The 18,451-nt window shown below is 48.2% G+C and overlaps 1 protein-coding gene across 3 annotated transcripts in view; it reads left to right on the top strand.

The window, feature by feature from the left end:
- The window catches only part of LOC115080985 (CD209 antigen-like protein E), a 29,298-nt gene extending 16,859 nt beyond the window's left edge, over positions 1-12,439 (top strand). The window contains exons 3-7 of one of the 3 annotated variants that reach the window (XM_029585480.1): positions 2,311-2,406; positions 3,226-3,309; positions 4,740-4,891; positions 10,401-10,507; positions 11,951-12,439. In XM_029585480.1, the coding sequence (XP_029441340.1) occupies positions 2,311-2,406; positions 3,226-3,309; positions 4,740-4,891; positions 10,401-10,507; positions 11,951-12,107 (596 nt within the window). In that variant the 3' untranslated portion in view covers positions 12,108-12,439. The remainder of the gene's footprint in view (positions 1-2,310; positions 2,407-3,225; positions 3,310-4,739; positions 4,892-10,400; positions 10,508-11,950) is intronic. The other 2 variants (XM_029585481.1, XM_029585482.1) reach the window with 2 other exon arrangements.
- Positions 12,440-18,451: the final 6,012 nt, after the last annotated feature.

Here is an 18,451-nt window from a genome sequence, read left to right on the forward strand (position 1 = left end):
GCAGCAACAACATACTCTCTCTTGAGCAGGACCTGTTGCCAAAGCGGATAACAGGGGAGTGAGCTGGCCTTAAATAGCCCGGTGTAATGATGTCCTCTTCGGGGGCCGGGCCGAAGTTTCCTGCCACGGCCCCTTTAAGTAGCGGCGAGTCCCATGTGCGCGCGCCTAGGGGAACGCGTGCCGAGAGGAAGTCGGCGGCATCTGAAGCCGCGTGCAGAAGATGCCGCGGCATGATTCAGGACAAGGCTGCCCTGCGCTATAGGAGAGGGAGCCCGGAGTCTTTGCCTGCCGAGGCAGGTAGGGGGGCCCAGCTGCGGCAACCCGCGGCCGGGATTCCCAACAGTATTCAGCTAGTGAGACAGAAGAAACAGCACTAGAACAAAATTAAAACAGATTAAAAACATCTCTGAGAAATATATTCCCTAGCAATGGCACTCCAGTGTTACTAAAGATTCCACGTATCCTATATTTCACATCAATGTTAGGAATTATTGGAAGGGAATGGTTAATAAAACGGAAAATGTCATAATGCCTCTATAATCGCTCCATGGTGAGACCGCACCTTGAATTCTGTGTACAATTCTGGTCGCCGCATCTCAAAAAAGATATAATTGCGATGGAGAAGGTACAGAGAAGGGCAACCAAAATGATAAAGGGGATGGAACAGCTCCCCTACGAGGAAAGGCTGAAGAGGTTAGGGCTGTTCAGCTTGGAGAAGAGACGGCTGAGGGGGGATATAATAGAGGTCTTTAAGATCATGAGAGGTCTTGAACGAGTAGATGTGAATCGGTTATTTACACTTTCGAATAATAGAAAGACTAGGGGGCACTCCATGAAGTTAGCAAGTAGCACATTTAAGACTAATCGGAGAAAATTCTTTTTCACTCAACGCACAATAAAGCTCTGGAATTTGTTGCCAGAGGATGTGATTAGTGCAGTTAGTGTAGCTAGGTTCAAAAAAGGTTTGGATAAGTTCTTGGAGGAGAAGTCTATTAACGACTATTAATCAAGTTTACTTATGGGCCGACACAGTAAAAAAATGCGGGAGAGTGGGCGAGCGCCCGCTCTCCCAGCGCGCGCACAGGACACTCCTGTGCGTGCGATACAGTAAATAAATTTATTTAAATTAGGCCCGGCGGTAAATAGAGGCGCTAAGGACACTAGCACGTCCCTAGCGCCTCTTTTCGGACAGGAGCGGCGGCTGTCAGCGGGTTGGACAACCGCTGCTCAATTTTGCCGGCGTCGGTTCTCAAGCCTGCTGACAGCCACGGGTTCGGAAACCGGACACTGGCAAAATGAGCGTCCGGTTTTCAAGCCGCGGGCCTATTTCAAATTTTTTATTTTTTTATTTTTTTTTTACTTTTTTAAACTTTCGGGACCTCCAACTTAATATCTCCATGATATCATGGAGATATTAAGTCGGAGGGTGCACTATTAATCAAGTTTACTTATGGGCCGACACAGTAAAAAAATATCTCCATGATATTAAGTCGGAGGGTGCACAGAAAAGCAGTTTTTACTGCTTTTCTGTACACTTTCCCGGTGCCCAGAAAAATTAGCGCCTACCTTTTGGGTAAGCGCTAATTTCTGAAAGTAAAATGTGCGGCTTGGCTGCACATTTTACTTACTGAATCGCTCTGGAATACCTAATAGGGCCATCAACGTGCATTTGCATGTTGCGGGCGCTATTAGGTTCGGGGGAGGTTGGGGTTGGACGCGCTATTACCCCTTACTGAATAAGGGGTAAAGCTAGCGCATCAAACGCACGTCCAAATGCCGGCTAACAGTGCGCTCCACCACTGTTAGGGAATAGCCACTGCTATTAATTGCATCAGTAGCATGGGATAGACTTAGTTTTTGGGTTACTTGCCAGGTTCTTATGGCCTGGATTGGCCACTGTTGGAAACAGGATGCTGGGCTTGATGGTCCCTTGGTCTGACCCAGCATGGCACTTTCTTATGTCCTTAACCTTTAACTGTCCTCGGGCAAGCCTTGCTATGACCAGGAGCACCCAGGGACAGAGAATCTTCATTTTCATTTTAAGGTTGCCAGGTGACTTCTTGTCTTCAAGAATAGGCAAAGCCAGTCCTGGTTTTACCCAAGGAGATTCAGCCTTTCTTTTTTTTTTTTGTTGTTTTAAGGGGAATCAGACATGCCGGCACATGATGGCGGTACAACCAGAACTGCCTCGTTTTATTCCCAGATGGCCTGAAGTCATCTGTCACCAACGATTTAGGGGTGGCAGGCCCCAAGACTAATCGCTGCCCTCTTCCCGTCTTCTTTTCTTTCCCTCGTGTCCTTATTTCACAGAATTTGAGAAGGCACTGCGAAGGTGGAAGGTTGTGGCTATTCTCGCCATAATCCTCTTCCTTGTGGTCACCGGGCTGTTAATAATCTTCATCGCAAGTAAGTACCTTCCAGAAAAGAGCACACGCCTGCCGTGGACGCCTGCCGTTGACTGCTCCCTCACCATGCAAAATGAGGAGTCCTCAGTCGCCCTCGGAACTGGTTTGAAACCGGTTTTAAATGCGGTGCAGGGCAGGGAAATGGAAGCCAACCAGGCTGGGTGCCGGGGCCAGGAAGGTGGCGAGAGAGGCATTTGTCAAGGCAAATATGTCCTCGAAGGGAAGAATGCAGCGAAGAGCCAAAGCATATGTCTGTATTGCTGGAGGATTGGATCGTTGCTTTATTTCCTCTCTGTACGCAGAATATTATTGCGTATCATTTGCTGTAGAGGGCCTTAATGCTTCTACTGCACTGGCTATCTGTCAGTGTTTCAGCTGCTGCTGCTGTTCCCTAGTTGATTTGTTGAACTTCACACCCTGCTGATCACTGGCAGGTTCACCGTAACCGCCTGTGTCTCCCTCCTTGCTTCTCGCCAAGTTATGGTCACAGAGTGCTCCATCTCAGAAGGAACTGTCTGAGCTGGTCCTGGTTTTGCCCCCATTTCAACCTGGGATATTGGGACAGTACTGGCTCATAGAGAGAAGAATCTCTAACACCAGGCTGGGACAGAGAGAGAAGAGCATCCCCTAACCCCATGTAAGGACACCGAGTCCTCTGCAGTGCCATATTAGAATACTCCGTATTCTGTGGCTTTCCTGCACCCCAGTTCTTGTTCTGAGATCTGCCTTCCCATACAGAGATTCCATGATCTATTTCTTGTTTGCTGCAAACTTGGTACCCAAAAACATTCCTATAACTGTGTTGTTTCTTCCTGTTTAGGGCACGTTAACTCAAGCTGTCTCTCAAATGATACTTCGCTATCAGGGCTGCAGCAACTGAAGGCATCCGTCTGCGCCAGTCCTGGTAAATGGCGTCTTCCTGATAGATTTATCACGGTCCAGATAATGCGTGTCTGAAGGTCTCTTGCTGGTGGGCCTGAGGCCAGCTCCCAGAAGACATAGGTGACCGCAGATAAGGATACATTGTCCCACCAGTTCTTCCCAGTTGTTCCTGCTTAGCTAAGGATATCTCCCCGCTGTCAAGTCTACATGCTTGTTCGCCTGCAAGATATCATTCCATATTCTAGGCATCCCCCTACCCTCTCCCTTCTGTAAAGAAATGTTTCCTCTGACCTTTCCTCCCTCCAAAGTCATGGCATGATCCCGTGTTCTTTACTATGGAAAATGTCACCTTCCTGTACTTTATTGAAGTTTGCTAAAAGTTTCAGTGTTTCTTTCATAGCCCCATGTCCCTTCTTTCCTTCAGCAAAGTCCCTCTACAGTGCCTCAAGCCTTGCTTTGCAGAGTTGGCGTTGCAGGCCTTCCATCTTTTTTTTTTTTATAGTCCTTCTCTGCACCACGTCCATCCTCCTGATGTCCTTACGCTAGTGCAGCTTCCAGAACCGAGCATCGTACTCAAGGTGGGGATCCTGCTAGTGCCCTTTACACCAACGGCATTTTTAAACTTCTTTTTCCCCACCAATGATCTCTCCTCTTCTACACTCAAGCATCCTTCTAGCTTTCCCCGTTGCTTTGTTACACTGCACGCCCATCTTTACATCACCTCCCTAGGCCAAGAAAATCCTGCCCTCCCCAGTCCCTCTCCTCGCGCAGTTTTCCGCAGGAGTGATAAGGGCCCCCAGTCTATGCAGTGACCCAGACTAGGACTGCTCTTACCCCCCCCCCCCAATCTGGGGGATCAACAGACAGGAACCAGCGCTGTTCTGCCCTCGCCCCGATTTACTGAAGAACAAAATTGCTTGGGAGGGAGAACAAGGAAGAATGATGTGAAAATATTTCAGACAGAGGAAGACCTTGACGTACTTATCATCATAGAACCAGTAGAGGGTGCATGAAATTACAGTATCTGCCCCCAGAGAGTTTGGAAATTTAAGGCTGCGCACTGGGGAGGCTAGGTGGCTTAGTGGACAGGTGATGCTGTCTTGGTTTGTACAGAAGACGGTAGAGCGACCATACATTTCGCCCCAGATGCCATGGTGATCATGATACAGAAAGCAGGACCCAGTAATCATTGGACAACAATGAGAAGCAAGACATGAAGGGTTGGGGGAGGAAATGGCAAAGGGACAGAAGGGGGCGGGAGGGTCGACGGGATGACCCCAGCTTTACAAGTTTAGTTTAGGAAAGCGCGCAGGCCAGAGCTTCCCACTCCAGGTCCCCCGCTGCAGCACCCAGCACAGTGGGGGAAACAAACGTTTTTAGCAAGGGACTTAACACCTCTGCCCACAAGCTGGCAATTCTGACGCCCCCCTTTTTTTTTTCTGAATTCTGCAGGGCATGTTTGTGAATACTGCCCCATGAACTGGCACTTCCATGCCGGCAAGTGCTATTTCTTTCAAGTGGTGCACCTGGACTGGCCGTCCAGCAAGGAAGCGTGCGAACAGAAGGGGGCTCACCTAACTGTGATTGACACCAAAGAGGAAGAGGTAGGAGATGATGGGAAGGCCAGCCTCTGCCCTTGGACTCTGCAGCTTGTGAGCTAATCCTTTTTTTATCTGACGCTACCCCACCTCACCCTGCTCCGCACTTGGCAGCAGTATGGGAATGAATGTGTGTGCCATGCTCGAGGTAGGGAGGAGAAGCTCCCAACGAGCCATAAGGGACCTAGATTTGCACCCCCACACTGTATCTCTTGGTTTGCAGTCCTGTCTCTCCTATAAACAGATTGGGAGGAGCCGGATGGCTAAGGCAAGTCTACAGCAGTGGCCCCCAACCCTGTCCTGGGGGCCCACCAGCCAGTCGGGTTTTCAGGATATCCACAATGAATATGCATGAGAGAGAATTTGCATGCACTGCCTCCATGCCATGCACATTTTCTCTCATGCATATTCATTGTGGGTATCCTGAAAACCCGACTGGCTGGTGGGCCCCCAGGACAGGGTTGGGGACCACTGGTCTACAGGACCCATTTCTCTCAATTACAAACCTTGGCTGTTTTAGGGACTGTGGCAAAGCTTTGTTGATATTTCCTGATGTCCAGCTGTTGTTTATGGAATTAATATAAGCCACTGAGACTTGAGCAGTACTGGGTCTGACTAATGGTCCATTTACATCAAGCCTAGTATCCTATTTCCAACAGTGGCCAATCTGGGTCATTTGGAGCAAGAACCCAATAAATCTTAATAAGGGAAATCTTTTCTGTCCTTGTTGAATGTCATGCTGCATGACTACAGTGCTAGCCAAGCTCTCATTCAACTTTATACATGAAGACAGACCATTTCTTAAACTCCATAAACATTTATTCAATATACAACTAGAAGTATAATACTAGAGGATGAAATGGAAATGAGTAATTCAAACAAAGTCTCACTGATGTGATAGGACCCTCTTTGACTACTTAATTGAATCAGGGTAAAATGTACGGTGTTTTCTTTGGGGTAAGAGCGGGTTTGCAGACACAGCTCAAAGCTTCTATGAAAAATGGAAAATCTTCCCCAGTGCAAAAACAAAATTTCCCATAATGCCCTGCAGATGAAGCAGTCGGGGTAAAAGTTACATCCCGAGTTAGTGTACGGAAAACAGTGGGAGTGTTTTTACAGAAAGGCGAATCTCCCAGGATACAGAGCTTGCATGAGCGGTCGGTGTAAAGATTACAGCTGCCCTAGAAGCTACACCGATCAATCAAACACTCACAGGAGTGGAGAAGTAGCCTAGTGGGCAGGACAGCAAGCTGAAAAGCAAGGAGGCCAAGATTTAAATCCCACCGCCCACCCTTATGACTCTAGGGACGTTACTTCCCTCTCCAGCACCATAGGTATAAACGTAGGAGGTAATTTTTCAAAGGCGTTACGCGTGTAAAGTGCACTTACGCGAGAAAATCCTATGGACACTTCAATGGCATGGATTGTAGCTATTTTCAAAAGCCTACTTACTCAAGGGAAGTGCATCTACACATATATAACCCAATTTTAAGCATGGCAATGCTTTCCAAAATCAGGCCTCTTGCAAGAAAGTACTGACTGTAGCTCAGATTTGGAAAGGCAAATAATCTAATCCACAGGGTGGCAGCATAACACAAGATTTTAGAGATGTGCATTCATCACTTTTATGGGCATGCATTTTTTATACTCATAAAATCAATGTTATGCACATGTGCAAATATGTACACAAGTATGTGTACAAGAGTGGAGGAATAGCCTAGTGGTCAGAGCAGTGGGCTACGAACCAGGAGACCAGGGTTCGAGTCCCACTGTTGCTCCTTGTGACCTTGGGCAAGTCACTTTACCCTCCATTGCCTCAGGTAGAAACTTAGATTGTAAGCCCTCTGGGGATAGGGAAATACCTACAGTACCTGAATGTAATCCACTTTGAAGCGCTGAAAAAAGTGTGAAAAGTGGAATATAAATCTAAATAAAATAAAAACAAGTAAAAAACACATTAACAAAACAAAATGAATGGTATAACTGCAACAAAAAGGCACGAAAAAAAAATGCACACCCCTACAAAACCAAAGCTCTGAATAACAGGAAAAAAAATTTTCATTCTCTGTTGTTCACCCCCAGCTCCAGACAGTAAACTCATGGATCTGTCCTCTGGCAACCACAAGGTCAGCATATGATGTCCTCCTGACCAAGGTAGTTCACTCACCAGAAGCAGGCCCAATGCCACCGGGTGTACAAACCGTGCAATTGCACAGGGTGGCACACCAGTTGGGGCAGCGCCAGGAGCAAGGAGAGGCCCTTGCTGCCACCAGTGGACCTGATCCCACCAGCGGCAGAAGAAGCAGAGGCCCATGGTGCTGCGGTGGACCCAATCCCATGGGCGGCAGATGTCCATGGTGCCACCGGTGGACCGGATCCCACCGGCAGCAGAAGCAGGAGGCCACCGCAGAAGAAACCTGTCTGGCAGCTCCTCCTCTGGTTCTGGCCCCGCAGTATTCAACACTCGCGGTGCTAGAACTTCTAGTATTCTCGCGAGATGAGAATACAAGAAGTGCTAGCATCATGAGTGTTGAATTACCTCGGGGCCAGCACATGAAGAGAAGCTGCAGAACAGCTTTTTTCCACAAAGAAACAGGCTGGCAGCAGCAGAGGAGGAGGAATGAGCCATGGACCCTGACTGCCTGATCTGCGTGTGTGTGTGTGAATGGGAGCCTGCCTGGGATAGGGGTGTGTGTGTGTGTGTGTGTGAGAATGGGAGCCTGCCTGGGATAGGTGTGTGTGTGTGTGTGTGTGTGAGAATGGGAGCCTGCCTGGGATAGGTGTGTGTGTGTGTGTGTGAATGGGAGCCTGCCTGGGATAGGTGTGTATGAATGGGAGTCTGCCTGGGATAGGGGTGTGTGTGTGTGTGTGTGTGTGTGTGAATGGGAGCCTGCCTGGGATGTGTGTGTGTGTGTGAATGGGAGCCTGCCTGGGATAGGTGTGTATGAATGGGAGTCTGCCTGGGATAGGGGTGTGTGTGTGTGTGTGTGTGTGTGTGTGTGTGTGTGAATGGGAGCCTGCCTGGGATGTGTGTGTGTGTGTGTGTGTGTGTGTGTGTGAATGGGAGCCTACCTGGGATAGGTGTGTGTGTGTGTGTGTGTGAATGGGAGCCTGCCTGGGATAGGGTGGGTGTGTGTGTGTGTGTGTGTGAGCGAATGGGAGCCTGCCTGGGATGTGTGATGCGGGAAATGAAGTAAAAGTTATGCGGAATAAAGCACTAAATGCCTAATTTTATAAATCCTTACTGAATTATTTCAACATTTTTTTTTAACTGTAGGCAACCTTCAGGACATATTGCTATGAAACACTTAACCCCCCTAATAAACGCCTTATTGTTACCGAATACTACGGGCACCACCTATGTAATGTACGACCAATATATTTTTTACTGGTGCCCTATTGTAAACCGTTATGATGGTGAATAACTTAATGACAGCATATAAAAACTCTTAAATAAAAATAAATAAATAAATGTGTGTGTGTATGTGTGTGAATGGGAGCCTGCCTGGGATAGGGGTGTGTGTGTGTGTATGTGAATGGGAGCCTGCCTGGGATAGGGTGTGTGTGTGAGAGAGAATGGGAGCCTGCCTGAGATAGGTGTGTGTGTGTGAATGGGAGCCTGCCTGGGATAGGGGTGTGTGTGTGTGAATGGGAGCCTGCCTGGGATAGGGGTGGATGTATGTGTGTGTGTGTGAATGGGAGCCTGCCTGGGATAGGGATGTGTGTGTGAATGTGTGTGTGTGTGAGTGAATGGGAGCCTGCCTGGGATAGGGGTGTGTGTGTGTGTGTGTGAATGGGGGCCTGCCTGGGATAGGGGTGTGTGTGTGAATGGGAGCCTGCCTGGGGTCTGTGTGTATGCGCATGCTTGAGAGCCTTCCTGGGATGAGCAGGGTGTGTGAGAATGGGAGCCTGCCTTGGATTTAGGTGGATGTGAATGGGAGCCTGCCTGGGATGTGTGGGTGTAAATGGGAGCTTGTCTGCGGTGTGTGTGTGTGTATATGTGAGAGAGAGAGAATGGGAGCTGCCTAGGTTGTGTGCGTGTGTGTGAGAGAGAGAGAGAACGGGGGCTGCAGGTGGATTCCAACTTGCCAGCAGCTGAAATCCCAACCAACGAAGAGCTGGAAATGCCTGCAGGTTTGTCTGAGAGGGAGCCTATATGTGTTATTTGAGTATGTGTGTGTGCATAAGGAATAGAAGAGAAAGTTTGTGCGTCCCACTCCCACAACTCCACCACAATCCCAGGGTGACTGGAAATCAAAAGTTCCCCAGGTTTAGAGAGCATGAATTTATTAAATCCTTTTTAGGTTTATTTTTCAGGTGTGATTTGCTGTGTCTGCTGTTTTGAAATATTTTATTGGTGTTTGAGACATTTAAAAAAAACTTGTAGATTAGTTTTTAATTATTTGATCTTTTATTCATCAGATTTTTTTGAAATAATATTATTAGTATGTTTTTAGTATTATGATTATGTATTTATTTTATTTCTTGATTTTATGTTTGAGGAATGGTGATGGTTCTGTTTTTTCATTATTGCACTGCATAGAGAGTCCGGCGTCTTGTGGTTTCCAGTTCAGTTTTGTCTGCACATTTGTATTTCTACTTTATGGTTGCTCTATTCTGTATTTGGTAATTGTTCGCACAGGGCAGCAAAAAGGCTAGCACCAGAAGTTATGGCCTGGTCGGGGCCAGTCAGTGGCAAAGCCTTGAAACATGAGCAGGCTCCCCCATGTTCAACTCCGCTGCTGAAAGGCTTCAGACTCCCAAACGAAAGATACTCACCCCACCCAATTACTCCGATTGCTGTATTGTGAACTCCAGTTACTGCAACCCTAAAACAAAGGTGCTCTTACCAGGGCTGGAGGCCTGTACGCCAACAGCAGCCAGGCCAAGTCCGTCCTAGCTTCTTGCTGCTTTGGAGGGCAGCAGAGGAGGAGAAGGTGGCAAGTGGATAGGAATCTTCCATGAAACTAAAGAAGTAGCAGATTTAAAATGAATTTGAGAAAGTAACTTTTCAGTTGTCAGAGAATGTGGTCAAATTTTGTAGCATAGCTGGACTTAAGAAAGGTTTGGACAAGTTTTATGGAGGATAGGTCCATTAATGGGCATGAAAGACATCATCTCCTACATCAGTGAATGAGCAACAAGAAGGGGATCTTCAAGGGACTGGCCGCTGTCAGAGACAGGAGGCTGGACCTGATGGACTAATGATCTGACCCAACATGGCACATCTTATGCTCTTACATTCCAATGACTACAATTCCTTACAATGAAATTTATATGGGGGTTAAATTGATTGATTGATTTTTTTTTTTTTTACAAACTTCTATTCATTCCTTTTTTTTTTTATGTTATTAAGTGTATTTCGTTATCCAGTAAAATCTTTAAATCGTCTTTTCACATTTATCACATTCATTAGTCCTTAGGAAGGGACACCATGCGAAGCCTCTAGACTGCTAGGGGAAAGCATTGGTCTTGGATGAGGCCCACTATTAGCTTCTTTTCCTGTGGTTCACAGGTGTTTGTGGAAGAGCGAGTCCCCTCTGCCGCCTGGCTTGGACTGGCCAGAAATGAGAGACGCATCTGGACTTGGGTAGACGGCACCACCTTGGCCAACGAGAACACGTGAGTGACGGGATTGCCTTCCCGATCTACAGCGCTGACATCCACTCCTCGGCGGGGGTCTCCAACACGTTCTAGGTCATCAGGGATGGGCTGAGACAGTCCTGGTCTTACCTTCTGGCAGCGGTGGTCTTGGGATCCTACTGCGTTTTAGGTTGGGAGATTTAGGGCAGGAGAAGTAATGCCCTCAAAGAACATTTCACTTCGCTGCTGATCCTGCCGAGAGAGGTTTTTTTTTTTCCTTCATCCTCCACTCCTTTCTCCATACATCCTATGTCCCAATATCTCATCTTCCCATGCATCTCATTCTCTTATGCCCCTCCCCACAGCTTCTTTCACCTCTGAATGCCTTCACTCCATTCCCCTCTCTTCGCTATTCGCACCTCTTCCCTTTGAAATCCGTCCCCTTACATCACCTCCCACCCCTTCCCAGTGCATCATCTTCATAGCTTCTATTCCCCTCCCTCTCGCTGACCTTTCCTTTATTCCCCCCCCCCCCCCCGCCCCCCCAATCAGAGCCAGGCAAGAACCCCAAGGGAACGATAAAAGAAGAGAGGGAGGCTCGGAAAGCAAAGATCAAGTTTGAGAAAGTTGATTTGTTTCTGGTTCCACCTAAACCACCCCCACTCCCTAGCCACCTGCCCCCGCTCCCCCCAGAGCCGCTACGTTCCCCAGTTCCAGGAGGGAGACTTTTTGAACCCACATTCCACAGTAACGTGGCATTGGCACATTTCACCCTTTCGATTCAAAGCTGCAGGTCGCCTGATGCATCAGAATGGGGTTGTCAGAAATCCAGGACTGGACTACACTCTCCCTCCCCGGACTAGGCCATGTGGTAACTCTTGCTCTTCCCCTTGACCACCAGCAGCAAAGTGTAGTAGAGGTCCGGCACCATGGGAGGCGTCGTGCAGGAGATCGCATTCCCCATAATCCTAAGCAGGCAGCGAGAATGGTGGTGGTGGTGGTGCCTTTCTGGCTCTGAACGCCAGAATTTAAGAAAAGAAAATAAGTTTCAAGTAAAAAAAGAAAAAAAAACAGTTTATGCCATTTCAGGGCCCTCCTCCCTCTGACGCAGGCCGATCCTAGAAAACCAGGATTGATTTATTTTGATCTGAGATATCACATCGGGTTACATTCAGGTACTGTAGGTCTTTCCCTATCCCCAGAGGGCTTACAATCTCAGTTTTGTACCTGAGGCAATGGAGGGTAAAGTGACTTGCCCGAGGTCACAAGGAGTGACAGCAGGACTCAAACGCTGGTCTCTCTGGTTCGTAGCCCACTGCTCTAACCACTAGGCTATTCCTCCATCCCACATCTAGTGTTTGCAGCCTTGGGGGCCTGCTGAACATTGGATGCTCTGAGGCGCATTGTGAGCTACATAGCGATGAAATGATCTCCCGTTCTTTCTCTCTCTTCCTTCCCTCCCCCCCCCCCCTTCCCCTTCAGGTTCTGGAGTACCAACATGACAGCCAACAGCAATGGAGCGGAGGACTGCGTCTCGATTTTCCGGAGAACTGTAACGCAGCGGGGCTGGCTCACCGACGCCTGCTACAGGAAGAAGCCAAGCATCTGCGAGTGGGGGGCTGGGCTTTACGCGGGATGAGGCTGCGCTCAGAACTAGCCGGGTGGGAATGAGGGTGGGGGGAGACCAGGTCCTACAGCCTCGCCCAGGAAGCAACCATGGGTCCCGACTGCCTAAAATTACCAGGCCCCTTCCAAATAAAAGTGCAGATCCATGGCCAGGCACCTGACCGATAGATTTATCTATTACCCGTATACTAGAAAAGGAGAAGGTTCAGTAGCGGGAGGTTATTGAGCTTTTACTGTTTGGACGGTTTTGCATAGTTTTTTTCTTTATAACCCACGTTGTTGTTGTTGCTGGGAAAAGTAGGCTATCAAATTGGAATAAATAAATACAATCTGGCATTTTCCGAATAATGGTCTGGCCTCTGTGGCACTGTAAGAAACCAAGAGTAGTCAGTGGGAGGGCAAGCACACTCACCTCACTCCTCCGGGCACATCCTCCCCCTCTGCTGCTGGACTAGCAGATTGAACTGTACAGGGCACTGTACAAACACAGAAACATGAGTGCAGGAAAACATCACTTAGCCTATCTAATCTTCCTTTCCACTCCAACTGCTCAGTTCTACAGTCCCTACCACTCCCTCAGAGATCCCTTGTGCCTGTCCCATGATTTCCTGAAGTCAGACACTGTCCTTGTAGCCACCACCTCCACCGGAAGGCTGTTCCCTGCATCCGCCACCCTGTTTATAAAGAAATATTTCCTTAGCTTCCAGGGGGTGGGGCCTCTGGAAGCTGGGGCTGTGGAGTTCAATCCCTGGATCGTTTGCTGTGACCTCTGGACTCCTCTCCCAGGGACTGCTGGGAGCAGAAAGCAGATGAGCCTTCCGGTCCTCTTCTACAGCAAAGGGTGCGGGCCCTCAGAACATAAGAACATGTCGTACTGGGTCAGACCAAGGGTCCATCAAGCCCAGCATCCTGTTTCCAACAGTGGCCAATCCAGGCCATAAGAACCTGGCAAGTACCCAAAAACTAAGTCTATCCCATGTAACCATTGCTAATGGCAGTGGCTATTCTCTAAGTGAACTTAATAGCAGGTAATGGACTTCTCCTCCAAGAACTTATCCAATCCTTTTTTAAACACAGTTATACTAACTGCACTAACCACATCCCCTGGCAACAAATTCCAGAGTTTAATTGTGCGTTGAGTAAAAAAGAACTTTCTCCGATTAGTTTTAAATGTGCCCCATGCTAACTTCATGGAGTGCCCCCTAGTCTTTCTACTATCCAAAAGAGTAAATAACCGATTCACATCTACCCGTTCTAGACCTCTCATGATTTTAAACACCTCTATCATATCCCCCCTCAGCCGTCTCTTCTCCAAGCTGAAAAGTCCCAACCCTTTAGGCTTTAGCTGGATTGCCCTTATATAGCAAGCTTAGACCTTTTTTTTATTATCACTGGCACCATAGTTTTTCTGAACTCTGTTTTATGCAGCCTCCTTACGCGTTCAAATCTAGGCCACGGCCTTATGCACACAAGCACCCGCACACATGCGCGCCCACGTCAGGACACCGGCACGTGGTGAGAATGTGCGCGCACGGGAAACGAAGCCGCTGCCGCAGCCTCCCACCCAGCTGACCGAACTGAGCCGGAAAAGCAGGGCCTAGCTAAAAGCTGCTCGACCCACCTCCACTCTCCACCAACTCCCCGGAGAAGTGAGAGGGGAAAAGGGGGTAAGAGACAGAGGGAAACGCCAAGGAAAGGAAACAATGAGGAGGCCTAAAACGTCCCTTATGCTTTTTTGTTTTTTTTAACCTGAGCTCAGCTCTCCAAGGCCGAGAGCACGATCGTGTCCCCGGCGACGAGGGGAGAGAGTACAAGCCTTCCCTGCCGGGCACTCCCTCAGCCTCTGTTCTGCTTTTTTATTTTTTAATACCACAAGCAATCGCCAACAGGGACTTTGCTTTACCTATTAGTGAGAGGTTTAGGACCTGCAAGTGGTGAAGCTCTACACAGTATCCTAACCCCTTCCTTTTTCTCAGTAGCAACGTTTACTTTCTTCTTCCCTGCTTATAATGGGTTGGGTTTTTTTTCTTACAATTTATTGGGTTATAAATATAATAAATAAACGCCTATCTATAGCTAAAGCGTAGGGAGAGGAACACCTCCTTTGCACACAGCTGTAACTGGATGTTGAAAAGTGTAAAAGGGTTAACTATTTTGATTGTTTTTAGAAATTGTGTCAAATTGATTGTCCGCTCTTTTGTTACGCTTTTAAGCCACTCTATCGGGCCAATACAGTAAAAATCGCGGGAGAGCGGGCGAGCACTCACTCCCCCGGCGCGCGCGCACAGGCCACTCTCCTGTGCGCGCGATACAGTAAATTAATTTATTTAAGGCGCTAGGGGCACTAGCGCGTCCCTAGCACCTCTTTTTGGACAGGAGCGGTGGCTGTCAGCGGGTTTGACAGCCGACACTCAATTTTGCCGGCGTTGGTTCTCAAACCCGCTGACAGCAGCCACGGGCTCGGAAATTGGACACTGGCAAAATTGAGTGCTCGGTTTCCAACCCGCGAGCCCATTTTAAATTTCTTTCTTTTTTTCTTTTTTTTTTTTTTTAACTTTTGGGGCCTCCGACTTAATATCGCCATGATATTAAGTCGGAGGGTGCACAGAAGAGCAGTTTTTACTGCTCTTCTGTGCACTTCCCCGGCGCCGGCAGAAATTAACGCCTGCCTTTGGGGAGGCGCTAATTTCTGAAAGTAAAATGTGCGGCTTGGCTGCACATTTTACTTTCTGTATCGCGTGGGAAAAACTAATAGCGCCCACAACATGCATTTGCATGTTGTGGGCGCTATTAGGTTTGGGGGGGGGGTTGGACGCGCGTTTTCGACCCCTTACTGAATAAGGAGTAAAGCTAGCGCGTCGAAAACGCGCGTCCAATCGCCGTCCAATCCGCCGGAGCGCACTGTACTGTATCGGCCTGTTTGTGAGAAGAGGGGAGGGGGGAACATTTAAACGGATACATTTCTCCCAGAACATCCATTCTGAAGCTCCCTCCGCCCTTCCCCAAGCCCTCTGAGCCAAACGGAGCGCGCTTCGCCCAGCCTGCCGGACAGCAGCGGCCCCCATCCCCCTTACCACGCACCGCCCGGGGGACCCGGTGGGGCGTGCAAGGGCACCTGGAATCCATTTCCAAGCAGGGGCTGCTCCCCGCCGCGCACATCCCAAACGCCTCAGAGGCCCGCCCTAACGGAACGGCCTCCTTGAAAAGCACAATCGTGCTGCTTTTGAGACGCTTTTCGTCAGGAATGCATCCTCTTAGGGCCTAACTGAAGCTCTGCAGCAGGCACGGTTTTGCAGCTGGCGGTCTTGTTTTGGTTGAATTCATGCGGCCACCTCGCTCGTCTTGCGGTGGTGGATTCTGCTGATAAATGCGCACTCGTCTCGGACTTTTGGGACTGTGTTACTCTAAGCCGCTGAGCATTTTACAAAAGATAATAAAGCATACAAAAGGTTTTATGATTAAGTCTGTTTTTTGTTAAAACGTTTGCAGAACAATACATTCCATGAGGGGCCGTGTCCTTCCCTGTCTTACCAGATGGAATTATGGGGGTTATATCATTTAAAATCAAATTGCTGGCATGGGACGGCAAATACGGTACAAATCCCAACTTTTTAGAAAGGGCAGGTGCTTCGTAGTCATGTCCAGTATATTTTTCTAAGGGACATGTCTGGGGGAACCATACTCCTGAGCTGCCCCTAAAGTGGGTGCCGCCAACCGTCACGCCACGTTTGTAAAAAAAATACATGTCTTTGCCCAACAGTAACATTTCCCACGCCACCACCTCGTGGAGCCGGACTGGGATGTGGCATCTTCGCAAATCCTCAAACAGCACACCTCCCGCATCTGAGGCAAGTGTTACCTCCAGTTACTTCCCAACTGTGCCGTCGCACCGCTGCTCGATAGCACTGTGAAAACAGAGCAGCTCCAAAGACCACGGCCCAGTGGCTCCTGGCGCCTGTCTACACGTCACGCAAAGACTAGACATTTATTTATTTATTTACTTACTGGGTTTTTTCTTGACCGACCATCATCAGAGATATCGTGCCGGTTTACATGTAACGGGGGAGAACGAAGTAGGAAAAGAGCAGTTACAAAAAAAAACAAAACAGGGTCATGGATAACTGGGGGGTGCATGAGGAAGATGCACGGAAAAGGAGAGCATCAGGCATGAAGGAGAAGGCAAACAAATACACAGTAGCAAATTTAAATACGCAACAGCAAACAAAGACACGATGCGTGTCCCAAACTTAGGCTGGGATGCAAATGCACGGGTAGATGGGGAGCATGTAGAAACGTATAGGATAGTTGAGTAAACCAAGTAAAACATGGGTGTAGTTTAGAGACTGTGTGCCCGAGCTTAGGAGCAGAAAGAAGAAACTTATATTGAGTTTCCCCTCAAAGACACATTTTTGTCTAAGAGAATGAATCCTCCCAACAGAGTGGAAGAGAAATTGCCCCCTCCCTGACATCTCCATGTGCAGTTCTTTGCGCCAATCCCTCACTATGTGTTCAGATTCTAATCTCTTTTGCAAGTTCTGTAGAGTTTTATATCAATAAGAGACAGAATGTTGGGTGGGGGTCTTCCAAGCCAGGTATTTCTAACATTATCTTTCGTCACTCTCCTTCCAGGGCCTTAAGGTTTAACAACTGCATGTAGGGTCTTCATTGAAAGTATGAAAAAAAAATCATGCGCCAGAGAGAGGTCAAACTGCCGGCAGATCTCAGGGTAGGATAATATTGGCCCCTCATCTGCCGGAACATGTTTTCTAATGAATAACCCCTTTTATTCCCCCCCATTCTTTAAAAATTCAGGCGTGAGAGCCAGGAACATAAGAACATGCCATGCTGGGTCAGACCAAGGGTCCATCAAGCCCAGCATCCTGTTTCCACCAGAGGCCAAACCAGGCCACAAGAACCTGGCAAGTACCCAAACACTAAGAAGATCCCATGCTACTGATGCAATTAATAGCAGTGGCTATTCCCCAAGTAAACTTGATTAATAGCCGTTAATGGACTTCTCCTCCAAGAACTTATCCAAACCTTTTTTGAACCCAGCTGCAATAACTGCACTAACCACATCCTCTGGCAACAAATTCCAGAGCTTTATTGTGCGTTGAGTGAAAAAGAATTTTCTCCGATTAGTCTTAAATGTGCTACTTGCTAACTTCATGGAGTGCCCCCTAGTCCTTCTATTATTCGAAAGTGTAAATAACCAAGTCACTCCCCTGCCTATCATTCCCCATTATAGGCAAAAAGTGAGATATACGACAGTCCACCTTCGCCCTCCTACAGTACCATTGTCCGGTTTTTATTACTGAAACGATAAGGACACTCTGCTGAAGATGTTTCGGCAATGCCAAGCATAACCTATGCAAAATATATCGTAAACCCTTAGGCATCACCAAATTTCTCTCCATTTCCACCGGAGTGAAAAACATTGTCCCTTTAAATCCAGTCTCCCACCTGCCTCAAATTACACGCCCTGTTATAGCATTTTATATTTGCTAGCCCCAGTCTTCCTTGCTCCCATGTCCTTATTAACGTAGCCAGCTGTATACAAGGTTTTGCCTTTTGCCATATAAAACTGTTGCCTTTTGTCGTTCTATACCTCAAATTCCCCCCTGTTTTCAGCGAAAGTGGTACTGCCTGAAACAAATATAGTCACTTTAGAAAGATCCTCATCTGATACAGATGTACCTGCCCCATTAATAAAAGAGGATATTCCATCCAAGTTTGCAAAATATTTGTAGTATGTAATAGCATACGTTTATAATTCACCCCATGTCCCTTACTCACATCTCTATGCAGCAAAACCCCTAAATATTTGAAAGAATCCTGAGCCCAACTGAAAGGAAAATGGCTCCCCCACAGAGGTCTTATTGTATCCCGGAGTGGTAGGGCTTCTGTTTTGTCTAGACTAAAGTTAAAAAGCCACCAATCGGGGAGTGGCCAAGATGGTGTCTGTGAGAGACGTTGGTGTGTGAAGCTCCGATAGCTTTGTTCTTTTGTCCCTTGGTCTGCGAATTTTGGGGAGGTTTTTGAGATGCCTCACACCAAACGTAAAGGCCGGGTGAGGGAGGGAGGGAGCCCCCGACCCCTCCTGGACCCGTGCTGATTCAGACAACACTGACGAGCTTTCGACCCCCGACGGAGGTAATATCCCCGGCGAGGCCCGCTGAGCAGATCGGTGGTGAGCAAGCACCTCTGCTCCTGGGCGAAACCACCTTGAGTCCCGGGGCTCCTACAACCCCCAATCCACCAGGCCACGGTGAAAACGCTGTGGGGCTAGACTCAGCACAAGGACGGATGGCGTCGCCTGAACTGAGCCCTAGCGGGGAAGCCACAGCGGGAGTAGCT

This window comes from Rhinatrema bivittatum, chromosome 19 (assembly GCF_901001135.1).
Source record: "Rhinatrema bivittatum chromosome 19, aRhiBiv1.1, whole genome shotgun sequence".
In the NCBI taxonomy this organism is placed as follows: domain Eukaryota; kingdom Metazoa; phylum Chordata; class Amphibia; order Gymnophiona; family Rhinatrematidae; genus Rhinatrema; species Rhinatrema bivittatum.